At 32.9% G+C, this 13,876-nt stretch overlaps 1 protein-coding gene across 1 annotated transcript; it reads right to left on the bottom strand.

Annotated features, from left to right (window-relative positions):
- Positions 1-5,101: 5,101 nt before the first annotated feature.
- LOC138321894 (uncharacterized) lies at positions 5,102-13,876 on the bottom strand. The gene is made up of 4 exons (XM_069265905.1): positions 13,658-13,876; positions 7,857-7,993; positions 6,576-6,687; positions 5,102-6,410 (listed from the first exon to the last, which is right to left on the bottom strand). The coding sequence occupies exons 1-4, from the start codon at positions 13,719-13,721 to the stop codon at positions 6,028-6,030; spliced, it is 696 nt and encodes a 231-aa protein (XP_069122006.1). The 5' UTR covers positions 13,722-13,876; the 3' UTR covers positions 5,102-6,027.

Genomic DNA, 13,876 nt, shown 5'->3' with positions numbered 1-13,876 from the left:
TTCCAAAAAAATATTTGTGTTTGTTTTCCACCCTTGGGACCTAAACATACCAGCTCACAGACAATAGAAATGTATACTAATTTTAGTATTACTATATATGTATACTAATTATAGTATTACTATAAATGTATACTAATTATAGTGTCACTATAAATATATATTAATTGCAGTAGCAGAAGTTAATTAGCTGTCATTGATCAGGGTATCTACCTAGTATCACAAAACGTATCACAAAGAGGTAAATTGTTGTGCTAAAAATTAATTAAAAGTCATCAATTTCTTTTGGACAGCAAACAGAAAAATTTAAAAAAAAATCGATGATACCGGGCAAATTGATCATGAAATGATTCACAAACTTATTAGACGGCAGGTAATTCAGTTACACCTTATATATTTAAATTCACTTACACCTTATATATTTACTTCAGTAACAACAATATCTAGACACTAACATGCTTAATTGAGTTTTAAAAAAACTTTCTTTGGACGGCAAACACTTCATTCGAGCAAAACTTTCTTTGGACGGTAAATATCGGAAAACAATAGGTTACATTGACTTAACAACAGTATGGCAAAACAATGGCAGATTCAAAGTTTCAACAAATCTTATCAAATCTGATGAATTTACAGCAAAAACATGTATGTATCTGACAAAATATTCAATGAGTATATGTTTGCATGCCAGCATGCATTGTAAATCTTTCAGATAAAACATTCTTTAAGCACTCTACATGAATCCTCCTGGAAGAAGCTCTTTACAAATCTCCTAATATATCTGGGTATCACATCAATTAGCATCATCTGTACTCAATGTATGTTTTTTCAATAGCTTATCTATTTCAAAAATGTTGCCAACGTCACCTAAACATCAGCATCAACATATAAAGATGCAAATATATTCCAAGATCTACCAAACGCCAAGTCAAAATTACTAAACAGATTTACTCTTACCATGAGCGAAAAGACTATCTATCACGCTGCATACAATTATAGGCGTTCGACAGATATTTGTCTTTAACTCTATATAATTATATAATAATGACAGCATTACACACACTGTAGAAAGAAAATATATAGAGAGCCAAACAAACACCTGTGATATAATAAAGAGAAGACTTATTTATTGTTCTCAAAATAACAAACTCAACACTACACTATATGTAATATAACAACCTTTCAATGTGCAGTTTTAACACTTTGGTAACAAAGGATGAAGATTTCATTCACCACTCTATCATTGGTATGTACATTTTGAACTATCAAAGTTTGAATTATGTTTCTTTATTTACTCTGATCTGTCAGTACTACGGAGTGAAACAAAGGATAGAACTGACGGAGTGAAATGAAGGGAAGTAACTCTAATAGATAAGAATGTAGTACGTATGACAAGCAATTATGCCATATATTTGTCAGAAATGTGGATTAATAAGCGAATCAAAACTTCAAACTAAAGATTAAAAGTGCAGATGTGCATGTATATAAAATTATCACAGATTAGTTCATACAAAAACAGTGATGGAAAATACTTTTTCCAGTTTCACAAGATAATTATCAAATATCATAATGCATCATTAATAACATACCATTTAGCCAAGTCATTCAATGATTAAGTCAGATGTGACTACAACCACATGTGCTGCCATATGTATCACAAAAGTACAACAGGGAAATGATGTTGAACTTTATAATCACCCCTAGTTCAAAGATTGGAACAGTCTATTATCACTTGATGTTCAAAGATTGGAACAGTCTATTATGAAACTTGATGTGCAATTAAATGAGTTAGTAAAATTCAATGCTTCTGGATATTATTTTCCAGTTAGAATACATGTAGGGTTAACTCATTCGACTCTGAAAATTCATAATAAATTGTTCCATGCTTTGGTCCTTCAGTGATCAGACAAATGTCCAAAACAATAAAAGCTTCGGTCATCAGACAGATGTCCACAACAATTAAAGCTTTGTTCATCAGACAAATGTCCAAAACAATTAAAGCTTTGGTCATCAGACAAATGTCCAAAACAATTAAAGCTTTGTTCATCAGACAAATGTCCAAAACAATTAAAGCTTTGGTCATCAGACAAATGTCCAAAACAATCAAAGCTTCGATCATCAGACATATGTCCCAACCCTATTTTAAGCATTGGAATTACATCATGTACTTTACATAATTCATAATGATGTTTGAGACCTTTTGAAAATACAATTAGAATACTGTCAATTAAATTACAAATCAATTACATGTCACAATTAGTAATCAAAATTCATATCATGATTAATTTAAAATAATTTTGATTAGGTAATATCAGTAATATAATAAATGCACACAAACAAAAATTCCACAGTTAGATCACGTTTTGTTAAATAAGATGGTACACACATCTACAATCACTGTACATGTGGCAAACTATGTACTCGACTCTGTACTGGCTCAAACATTTCATAGACAGGAACAATATCTATGTGTCACGTATCTTCAAAATGATCAAAAACACAAAATGGTATCATTACAACAGTTATTGGAAAGCCATATTGAGTAATCATGATGAAAGAAGAAATGCACATTTCCATTATATAGTTAAATAATATACAATATGACTTACATTCCTCGATTATACCCCATTTGTTGATTTTATAATGTATAGTGTATGGAATACATGTACATATATATGTGCTGACACAGGTACCTGAATATAATATATATTATGGAAAACAGCAAATTTTCTGAATTAGAAAATGCCAAAACAAAAATAAAAGAGATGTTTCAATGATAATATAGAAGCTTGGTTTATTTTTAATTAGCATTATTTTATCCTTTTTATGACTTGTTCAACAATAATACTGAGGTACTATTAAATTCGTGATCACTAGATAACGTAGAAAAACAAAAGAACAGGGAGGTGCTAAAGGTCCTTTATGTAAAGAATTCAGAGATCATGGAATCCTTGAAGGGTTGAAATGTGCCAAGATAGATGTTTTTTGTGAATAAGTTGAAAAGTGACAAATCTTATTACTACAACTAAAATTTGTAATGGCAGCCAGCGCGCGAGAATTGATGTAAACAAAAACCTTCCTTAAACAGAAAGCATGCATATAGAAAGATCATGGAATAGCCTATGCTTTTATATTTAGATTAGATTTTTTTTAATATATGACATTGTACAGAGATTCATTTCATCAAAGGGGAATAATTTCATGCAGTAGATTCATATAATCAGAGTTACATGGGGATTGTATAATTTCATGCAGTTTAATAGTATTGATAGAGTAATCAACCTTTGGAATTATGGAGTTATCTAACTTTGCTAGTATGGAGATCGAGAGTTATCTACCTTTGCTAGTATGGAGAGAGTTATCTACCTCTGCTAGTTTTGAGAGAGTTGTCTACCTTGGAATCATGGAGTTATCTACCTTTGCTAGTATAGAGAGAGTTATCTACCTTTGGGATTATGGAGTTCTCTACATCTGCTAGTATGGAGAGAGTTATCTACCTTTTGGATTATGCAGTTATCTACCTTTGCTAGTATGGAGAGAGTTATCCACTTTTGAGATTATGGAGTTATCTACCTTCATTAATATCAATATATATCTTTGGTAGTACATAGAGCATTATATGTAGCTACCTTTGGTATTTTGGAGTTATTCACCTTTGTTAGCAGAGAAAGCTGTCTACTTTTAATTGATCCTTACTCACTATGATAATTTTATTGTCTTCTAAAAGCACTCTAAATAAATTACTAATTTTAACTAAAAGTAAATAGATTAACCAATATTAATATAATAACACCGGACAATAATTTTGCATTACAATTAGTCAAATATATTATAAAAAATGCATACTGTATTTTCTTTGGTACAAATTTATAACAAAGTTTAATTTTCAGCGTATTAGCTGATGATTGTGTTTTGATGTTGAAGAATGATCAGCAACCTTTGGCAAAGTAAGGACTGATCAATGTAGTTTCTTGGTATTGCATCTAGCTTCATAATATGAACTTAAAAGATACATAAGATATAAATATAAATTTTAGTTTGAAAATATTAAAATTACAACTTACAGGCCAGGGATCTCTAAGGGTTCACACCAGCTTTTGAAAATTTGACGCCAAAATTTTCGCCAAAGTGAAACAAAAAACATCACAGACTCTACATTTAACCTTGCCGTAATTGTTTAAAAGGAAACACAATTTTTTATTTCTTTTGTAACATAAAAAAAATCTTTTAGTCTCCATTCGAAATTCTCTTCTATATAGCCTTTGTTGAAGAATTCAAAACACTCATACTCATAATTCAAAATTCTCTTTCTCTTGAAGTCACCATAATGCTTTTGAAAACACCTTAACGTAGACCGTCCCTTCTGTGACGTCATACGTTTGTTACGTCGCTAGCCGAATCCCGGCAAACGTATTTTATTTCTCCGTACTCATCTATTACAACTTGCTTCTGAAATCGACATTCGAGCAAGTAATTCGTCTAGAACCTTTTCGAGTGTTTACTTGAAGTGTATCACTCTAAAGGTGTGCCAATCGGCAAAAACTAACAAGGGTAAATGAATAACATAAAAACGTTGAAAAGTGCTACGGATTCGCCCATTTTTTAACATATTCATGCCAAATTTAAGGGGTTTTAGGAAGCAAATCGGTCATAATTTGAAAACTAATGCGGTGAGGTATACTTTTTATTGGCTTTTCGTATTGCAAATAAGCCAATCTTCATGGAAATTTCTAAAAAATCGATTTTTCTTGAGATCATTTTTTCAGAAAAAAAAAGAAAACATGACTATTTTGATGCAAGTTTTCACTAAAATTGGGTCCGGAATTAATTTCAAAATAACGATATTTCGTTTTGTTGTGGAAAACCCAGCTTATTTGATAAAGTAATGAATTCTATATCACCTACTGAAGGTATGAGCATGTTACAGGCATATTATTTATATGTTAATGGAGGCTACAGGGAGGAAATATTATTTATTTAAAAATCCTTAAAATCCGGATTATTAAGTCATTTGTACATATCTTTAAGCAACCCTGAAAGAAAAATTTACCCGGTGACATATGATTTTTATGCGGTTTTTGTGATCAGGGTATACCTAAAATCATAATTCAAAATTCTCTTTCTCTTGAAGTCACCATAATGCTTTTGAAACACCTTAACTAAATGTATGACGTCATTAAACAAGAATGTGACTTGAAGAATTATTAAAGCTGCAGAGTGTTTCCTCGACAAAGGCTATGTACCGTAAATTTGTAAGGGAGGTAACTCAAATATATAACTAGTTTTCAATACCAACAGTGTTTGGTAAACTGAAACATTGAAGCATAATGTCACTATCTTTTAATGCTATCGGGGTATGAAAGAAATTTTGTTTGCAAATTAAAATTAACTTCGTAAATCTGCTCAGCAGATTCTCACAAAATTTTGCAAACAAAATTTGTTTCATAACCCGATAACATTAAAAGATTGTGACATTATACTTAAATGTTTCAGTATCCCAATAGAGACATCAATGCTTATAATTAATTTTTGAGACTACTTGATAAAATAAAATATGTTAACACATACAATTCCACTGATTTTTTAAGGGATTATTTCTACAAATTAATATGCAACGTCTATCTATTTATTGTGACGTCACGATAACACTGGGTTTCCATGCCATTCTCGGATTTTTTTTACATTGTGGAATGAAAAAATGAATTGGCCGATCAGAAAGCCAGATTTAGCATGAAAATTCTATTAAATTGTTATGAAAATAAAATGAAAAGTTAGTCTACTTGGTGCAAAATAGACATGGAATGACCAGTATAATGAATTCTTAGGTTGATAACAGTTAACAATACCCCTCTTTCCAATAGGACCTGCCTATGATATGTTTACATGTACTTATACATGAATCTAGGACTCCAATATTCTGATCTTTATAAGAGTTACGTCCCTTCGTTTCTCTCCATCAGTACTGAAAAGAGCGAAACAAAGGGAAGTAACTCTGAGATAGCAAAATGGGACTTCGAGAAATTCTCAGATTTATCACCCTTTCTTCACATCCTCTGACTTTGTACTACATCTGCTGTTTGCTCGCTCTTCAATTGTACTTAATTTAATACTCTTCTTCCCTTTCTCATTCTTTCTTTCCATGTCTCCTCTGTTGTCTCCTTGTCCATTGTTCTCTTCTGTAACAGAAGTTGGAGTCCCAGAATCCAACTTGTCGCTACCATTTGAATAGGAAAAGTTCTTTTCTCTTGATTTTTCAATTTGACCATTCTCATCAGTCACTATTTGAATGTGAATGTCATTTTGATTTTTTAACGAAGACTTGACAGGTTTGGTGACAGGAGGAAATCGATAACTACTGTTGCTATCTATGGAACTGTTCATCATTTTCACCTCATCTGGCCTAAAATGGACTTGTTCTGAAAAAATATATACATAACAAAATTTTATACCAATAAATAGAGTTAGATATTTTTCAGGCATAATTTCACAAATGCAGTTGTTATACACTTACTATGGGAGGTAGGTTTAGGGGACTTTGCCCCTGAGGTACACACAAAGGGAGATAAATGTAATACACTTACTATGAGAGGTAGGTGTAGGGGAGCCTGCCCTTGAGGTAGCACGAGAAGTTCCGCGAGATCTTTCTCCTAGAGACAAACGCTCTTTTTCCTCCATTATTCTTCCTGACATTTCCTGCAATACAATATATATATGCTTTTGACTTTAGTGGAAGTTTGTTATAATCTTAATTACAAATCTGTCAATAAAGACCACTTCAGGGACAAACAAGAGCTGTTGGAGAACAGCAAAGCTCGCCTGTTCAGAAGAAGTTGATTCAGAAAATAAAATCATAAACATTTATGATGACTTAAGCTTAAACAATTGACAAAATATATATAGAACCTTGCTCAAAAACTTAAACATGGAAATATGACAAATTAACAGACTCAAAAAAAACCCTAAAGGGCCCCAAATTGGTTGTATTATCACGTTCAGCATCCATACACATTAGGAAAATAAAATCATAAACATTTATGATGACTTAAGCTTCAACAATAGACAAAATAGAAACTTCCTCAAAAACTTTAACATGGAAATATGACATTTTAACAGACTCAAAAAAAACCCTAAAGGGCCCCAAATTGGTTGTATTATCACGTTCAGCATCCATACACATTAGGAAAATAAAATCATAAACATTTATGATGATTTAAGCTTAAACAATTGACGAAACAGAAACTTGCTCAAAAACTTTAACGTGAAATGGGACGCCAACGCTGACGCCGATGCCGACGCTGGGGTGATAACATTAGCTCCCCCTATTCTTCGAATAGGCGAGCTTAAAATGATTTTATAGTGCTATGATGTCTTAATACACAAGTCAACTTGCCATTTCAGATCACAAGGAAGTTGTTTTGATACTTTTAATTCTGAGGTGAGTTCTAAGACATATTTTACCATCCTTTGGTTATATTAATATATTGTTGATCAAAAATCTGGTACAATCAGATTCAGAAGCAATTTGAGTGCCGATATTAATTATCAAGTTTAAATCTTGTTACAAATAAGTCTAGCTGTGACAAACCTCATCAACCATCGGTCAACACGGCGCCGACGACAGACAGAAAAACTCTTAATTTTACGTCAGAAAGTGTTAATTTTAGTGATCGAATTGGAATTCTGGGGAAAACTATTAATTTTAAGGATTAACACTGAATAAAAAAGCATATACTTATCCTGCCGAAACTTGTTAAAAATTAACACTTCTGCTGTTATTTTAGCAACTTTCGGCACGATTAACACATTTGGGGTTACCAGTGTATGCTCTTTAGAAAAAAAATGATTGATGCTAATAAATTTACCAAAGCCTTGGAGTTGCGCATTTCCTGTTTTTCTTTCATTTTCATCTCTCTTTCCTTCTTCTTTTCTTTTTTTGTCGTAACATCTCCAACCAAAATCCGAGGGTTCTTTGCAGGCCTTTCCTCATCACTGGTGGAGTCTGGAAAATAAATGGAATAAATATACTAATTAAGTTATCTACTGACTATCCTACATTTGTTTTGTGACTAATTACATTACAAATTACCTGCATGAAAAGAGCACCATAAAATGGATATTAGCAGGAAATACATTCAAATATATTCCATCTTTGCATATTACTGAGTTATCTGCCTTTGCGGATAGGTATCTTATGTACGTCATTATTTTGTGAGAGTATTTCACACCATTTTCTCCAAAAAGTATGATGTTACACTTGCAAATACACAACATCACAATCAATACGTACCCGCAAGGGCAGATAACTCTAGATCTGTAATATGCAAATACAGAACACGATGGTCTTTATTTACCTGTCTTTCATCTTCAATCAAATGGTTACATCAATAAACATTATTTATTATGTTATGAATTAATGTTTTGTATCGTGTAAGCATTTCTTTTTTCACAATGAAAGGAAACATCTATTTTTTTTTTTTTTTTGTAATTGTTGAAAACATCTAATTCAAACATCTTAATTTTGTACGTAAATCTTTGAAAATAACTACAATGAGTGACAGAGATATACCCTTCAATAAAAAAATTCATGGAATGAGAATTTGTGTAGCCTTATAAAGGTCACACTTTTCTGACAACATCATACATCATACATATGTATCTAACAATTCAGGTCCTTATATATATAAGTTAACATAACATTGACTTAATGGTATATCTTTAATCCAAAATAAATCCTGTGGATAAAATGTTTCAACAGTTTTTAATTATTTTGCCTCAATAAATCTACCAGGCTTAAACCTGAATAGACACTATACATGTAACGATGGCACACAATAAACTTTGATGGGCACCTTTTAAACATTTAAAGCTTTAAGCATTATAAAGGCAATTTTAGTCATCTGACCCAGATTAGGGCCACATTCCAATCTTATCCTGCAATATTATAGCATATACATTATGTACATGTACAACTGTATTGATCAACAGTCGCACCAGTCAAAGAACAAGACCGTCGTAAAATAGCTATATAGCTGCACAGTATTTTTTAAGGGGGCCTTTATGGGTGGTACATTAAGTAATGAGATAATTAACAAACCAAAGTATACTCGTAAAAACATTTTAATGTTGGACGCAAAGTGGTACTTAAATGATCACAGATCGAACTACATAGATGTATGAATTGAGACTTCAATTGTATGGAAAGGGTGCGTGGTAGCGTTGTAATGTTGCATTTGTGTACATACAATCAATTAAATCACATCACAGTGTGTGAGTGTTCATTGTTATTTATTTACAGTACAAGTTTAATTACTCTAATCGATCAGTAATCAATACTATACTGCATTTGAGTTCGAGGTTGATTGATACACAGAGGGTTACGTAGCTAGGTACATGGGCCTCTATATATAACTTTTAGGTTCGTGCACGAAAACTAGCAAAAAAAATGTAAAAGAGGCTTTTGCACTTATACACATTATTATCTCAAAAATACAATAACTAATTGTACATGTTAATCAATTACTGTGCCTAGCTGTATTAATTATCACATGTATAGTAAACATAAATATTTTATCATTACCATATATGTAACTTTGTTTCCTACTGATATCACCCTTTTGGTGTATATAAAGGTGTATACATTGTATGCGATAAGTAAATCTCAAATATCTCAAATGTTGATTTCAATAAGATTTTCAAAAAAATATACAAATTGTACACTAGTGAATTAACATTTTGTTTTTATTATCAGTCGATGATATGACTTTTAATTGTTATATGATTTGATTTAAAGATGCTCCACTGCTGACAAATGGTAATTTTTCACTATCAAAAACAGGATCAGATGATATGGTATTTATCTTCAGTTACAAAAGTTACTTACTTTTTACACCATTACTATACCACCATTTGAAAGTTTGAGCTTCTAATTTTACTTTAAGATAAAAATAAAAGAAATTATTAATTGCATCCCGAAAAAAATCCATGCCACTTTATATATGTTCTATATAGAATGAAGTTCTGACTGCGCACGCACCAAAAGCAAAATAAATTATTTTATATTACATATGTATGTTTGCAATTGCGATCCAGTTTTTTTTGTTTCATAACACAAAATGTGCATCAGAGTCACTGATTTGGGAATTTTGAACGTAAATTTGGAAAAAAATAACAAGAAAATCAGGAATGGGGCAGAAATTTGGCCCAAAATATATAGGCAGGAAAAACACTGAGGAGGTCAGTATATAATATAAGACTCTTTCATATGTGGATTAAATGTAGGATAGGGATATTCTACCCGAGGGTCACAAAATGTAGTAAAACCAGAGGCTTACCAAGGGTTTTGTAACATTTTGTGATCCCGAGGGTAGAATATCCCTATCCTTCATATCCACTTACGAAAGAGTATTTTTCTTTAATTTCATGCCTCGACATTTAATTGCAATTTTACAACTATAATATCCGCCATTTTGAAATGAATTCGAGGAAATCCACGGCTGAGAGTCAATTTTTCTTACATGAAAAATTGTGTGATATTTTCAACAAAAATTCCATTGTTTGTATCTTTTATAGTAAAACCAGTCAAGTTTGTGGAAAAAAAAGTTTAAATTTTACGAGGAAATAGAAATTTTGTTGACGATGTGACGTGGGTAGCCATGCAATACAGCCTCAGGCAGCATGAGTGTATTGCCCTAGACCAGCCAGAATTACACCCGTAGGTATGAAAGAAATTTTATTATGGTGCAATATGGCGGCTGTCGCCCTCGCTTCAAAATTTAAACAGATTCTCTTCAAGTAAATATACAATTTCCTTACCGTAAAACTATACATTACTTGCTTACTTTTTGTGTAAAATTAACTTTAACCCTTTTAATACGTCAAATTAATATGTTAAATGCTTTAAAAATACAAGTTGCTTCCCCTACACCAGTCTGAAAGTTGATGATGCGGTGAAAGTCAAACGTAACAATTCAAGCGTTTTCTCGAATGTGCATGACTGAAAACAAATGGAGGGGTTCGAACATATAGATAAATCATCACACTACAATCAACTTATCAGCATAACTTTTAAGTGATTATACCAGAAAGAAAGCAGCTAGCGATGATCAAGGAGATATCACTTTAAATGTTGGATGGATGTTTGTGTCACTCTGCTTGTTTGTGATGTTTTCAATACACACCCAGGGTTCTCGCTAAGTTTTTTAATAGATGGTTGAAAATTATTAATAGGTGGTTGGGGGTTGCTGGCCCTTATGATGGCCAATACTTATTGCTGACAAAAAAAGCCGGTGGTAAACAAGGAAATAGACGTCTTTTTTTGCCGCCAACTGGCTTTTAACGAGAACCCTGGCTGGCACCGACTCTGATGATGTATTAAAGTGAACAGTCGGGCAAGGATGGCTAAAGTTGGTAAAAATGATGTGAATGTATCCAGTATAATTTCTTATGAAATAGAAAAATAAAATCTCTAGTCAAAATCTGTCTGCGCACGAAGAAATTAATTTAAATTATAGGAATCCTAAAACGTCCTCCTGGCTGACTATGTCCGTGGTTACATTTACACGCAGCCTCGCTTTCAATGCTTTCAACTTTCCTTTACTTTAAAGTTGTATTTCTGATAATTTTCACTGTAACGATATATTGCTTAAACATTTGATATTTGAACATGTACATGTAACTTATTGATTAAGCTCCCAAAAAGAATATGTCAGCCTATAAGAGCGCCGAAATCTAGGGATCATATATTCCTGGTTTTGAATACAGCGCCTTCAAACACCGCCATGTTCAGTACCTTCGGCTTTTGTCGGCATTCCGAATCGTACCACGTGACTTATGTCCACACGTCCTGCACGTGGTGATCCAGGTTACTAGCGTAAGCGCACATGTGTTTATTTACGTTTTCCTTCTGGCTAATATGAGCAAATCGTGCTGGTATATGTCCACAGAGCGAGTATTTGAAAACATCTAACTCACACATTGCCGTAATTCAATATTGTGTGTATCAAATATCGTAATGTGCAAGCATTATTTTCTTTGTAAATCCGGTCTGCTGAGGTCGACCGCATGTTTTGTTTATGAGAAAAATTGTTGACATTTGGTTTCACATCTCTCGTGTTACTTCGGGATTGTCGCGACTATGTTCGGAAGAGTTCGGAATGAGGGCTTGTGTTAAGATGTCCCGACATATTACCACAAGCCCTCCACCTCTGGGATGCGGGTTCGAATCCTATGTGGGGCAGTTGCCAGGTACTGACCGCTTGTCGGTGGTTTTTCTCCGGGTACTCCGGCTTTCCTCCACCAACAAACCTGGCACGTCCTTACATGACCCTGGCTGTTAATAGGACGTAAAACTAAACAAACCAAATCGGAATGATTCGGCATCTTTCGAGCTTATTTTTGACATGTAAACGTTAAAAAGATTTTTTACTTCTATAATTAAAAATACTTCCAGTGCTACAACTTTATAAAAAGTGGTAAAAGTAGAAAGTTTAAACCTCGGACAGACGGGAAAAAATGTGTATAACACTTAAACAGTTTTCACTACGACAAAAAGAGCGAAAGTGATAGACCATACAACTTTAATGGTCAGAACTGGGAAACGTAAGCAGAACTTGGCCGTCTTATTAATATGTGAGAACTTTTGGAAGGCCAATGAACACATTGAGACTGGTTTTCTTTGCCCGACTATTCACTTTAAGGTATAGGCCTACTGTGCACTAGGAATGTCCAAACTATTGTTGAATTACCAGTACTTATGAATTAGGCCTATTCAGTTCTTATGCAGCAGGTTTCCTTATACAGTATGTTTGCAAATTCCGGAAAGAAATATGGAAATAAATATGTAGGTATGATTAATATAAGCCACTTTTGAATGATTTTAAAAGCGGCTATTGTTTGTATCATTCACCAACATCATAACATGATTTTCAAATTCTTGATAAAATAAGTAGTAATCAAAGACCCCATGAAACCATTCAATGGTCCTTGATGCGATAAATTTGTTACTAGTCCTTGCTGGGCCCTATAAATCTTACTGACCCTCTATGACTTTATAGGGGGGGTCAGAAACTGCCTATATAAATAATAATACACAACTGTGGATTTAGGTACATATATGTATTGTGACAAATACAATTTATCAGAAAAGAATACCTAAAAAAGTAAAAGAAAAGAGTACCTTTTATATCATACAAAAAATATATGTAATACAATGTAGTCAGAAACATTATACAGTGCATGAACAAATATACATTGTACATGTTTCTGGTTTAAAGTTAAGATTTTTACAGCACTCCTTTTCATATACGTAGATACACGTAAATTATAACCATAACTATTACACATTAAAGTAACTTGCCCTGCCTATAATGTGTATTGTCACTAGGAGTCTGTAATTATGTACAATAAACATTGTGTTAAGCAAATAACAGTCACAGTTTGTAAACAGGACAGGTATGTATATCACTGTAGGAGAAACTTGAAACACCACCAAGTTTTAATAATGAAACACACAAACACTAAACCAATATTGAACTCCTTTGATCTCTCAGCCTTAGATAAATGTGTTTCAATTTATAAACATACCACGATACATCAGAATAAGGTGCGGTAACAAACAACAATGTCGTTACTAAAGATCATGCTTGAGTGGTTTCACTTTTCTTACCTGAAGGAAATATCTGTCTTGAACTCGCACATCCCATTTTTAGTTTCCACACATTTTGTCTCATTTGGTGTGTGTTTAAGTTCACCACTCTAACGATATATAGTCCATCTTTATCAGCTCAGTTAGACGTGGCTTCTGCTGTAGCATGCCAATCACTATGTACCTACAGGTATATTTGTTTACCAGAAATAGAGCGCCTCGGGGATATTGGTCTTGTGG

Source organism: Argopecten irradians, chromosome 4, assembly GCF_041381155.1.
Source record: "Argopecten irradians isolate NY chromosome 4, Ai_NY, whole genome shotgun sequence".
Classification (NCBI taxonomy): domain Eukaryota; kingdom Metazoa; phylum Mollusca; class Bivalvia; order Pectinida; family Pectinidae; genus Argopecten; species Argopecten irradians.
This window is presented reverse-complemented; position numbering and strand designations above follow the sequence as displayed.

What these genes read in the sequence shown, in the direction of transcription:
- LOC138321894 (XM_069265905.1), bottom strand. Translation starts at nt 13,721, where the DNA reads ATGAGACAAAATGTGTGGAAACTAAAAATGGGATGTGCGAGTTCAAGA. An exon ending in AAGACAGATATTTCCTTCAG is followed by an intron (nt 7,994 to 13,657) that starts GTAAGAAAAGTG and finishes TTTATTTTCCAG; the next exon opens with ACTCCACCAGTGATGAGGAA. An exon ending in TGCGCAACTCCAAGGCTTTG is followed by an intron (nt 6,688 to 7,856) that starts GTAAATTTATTA and finishes ATTGTATTGCAG; the next exon opens with GAAATGTCAGGAAGAATAAT.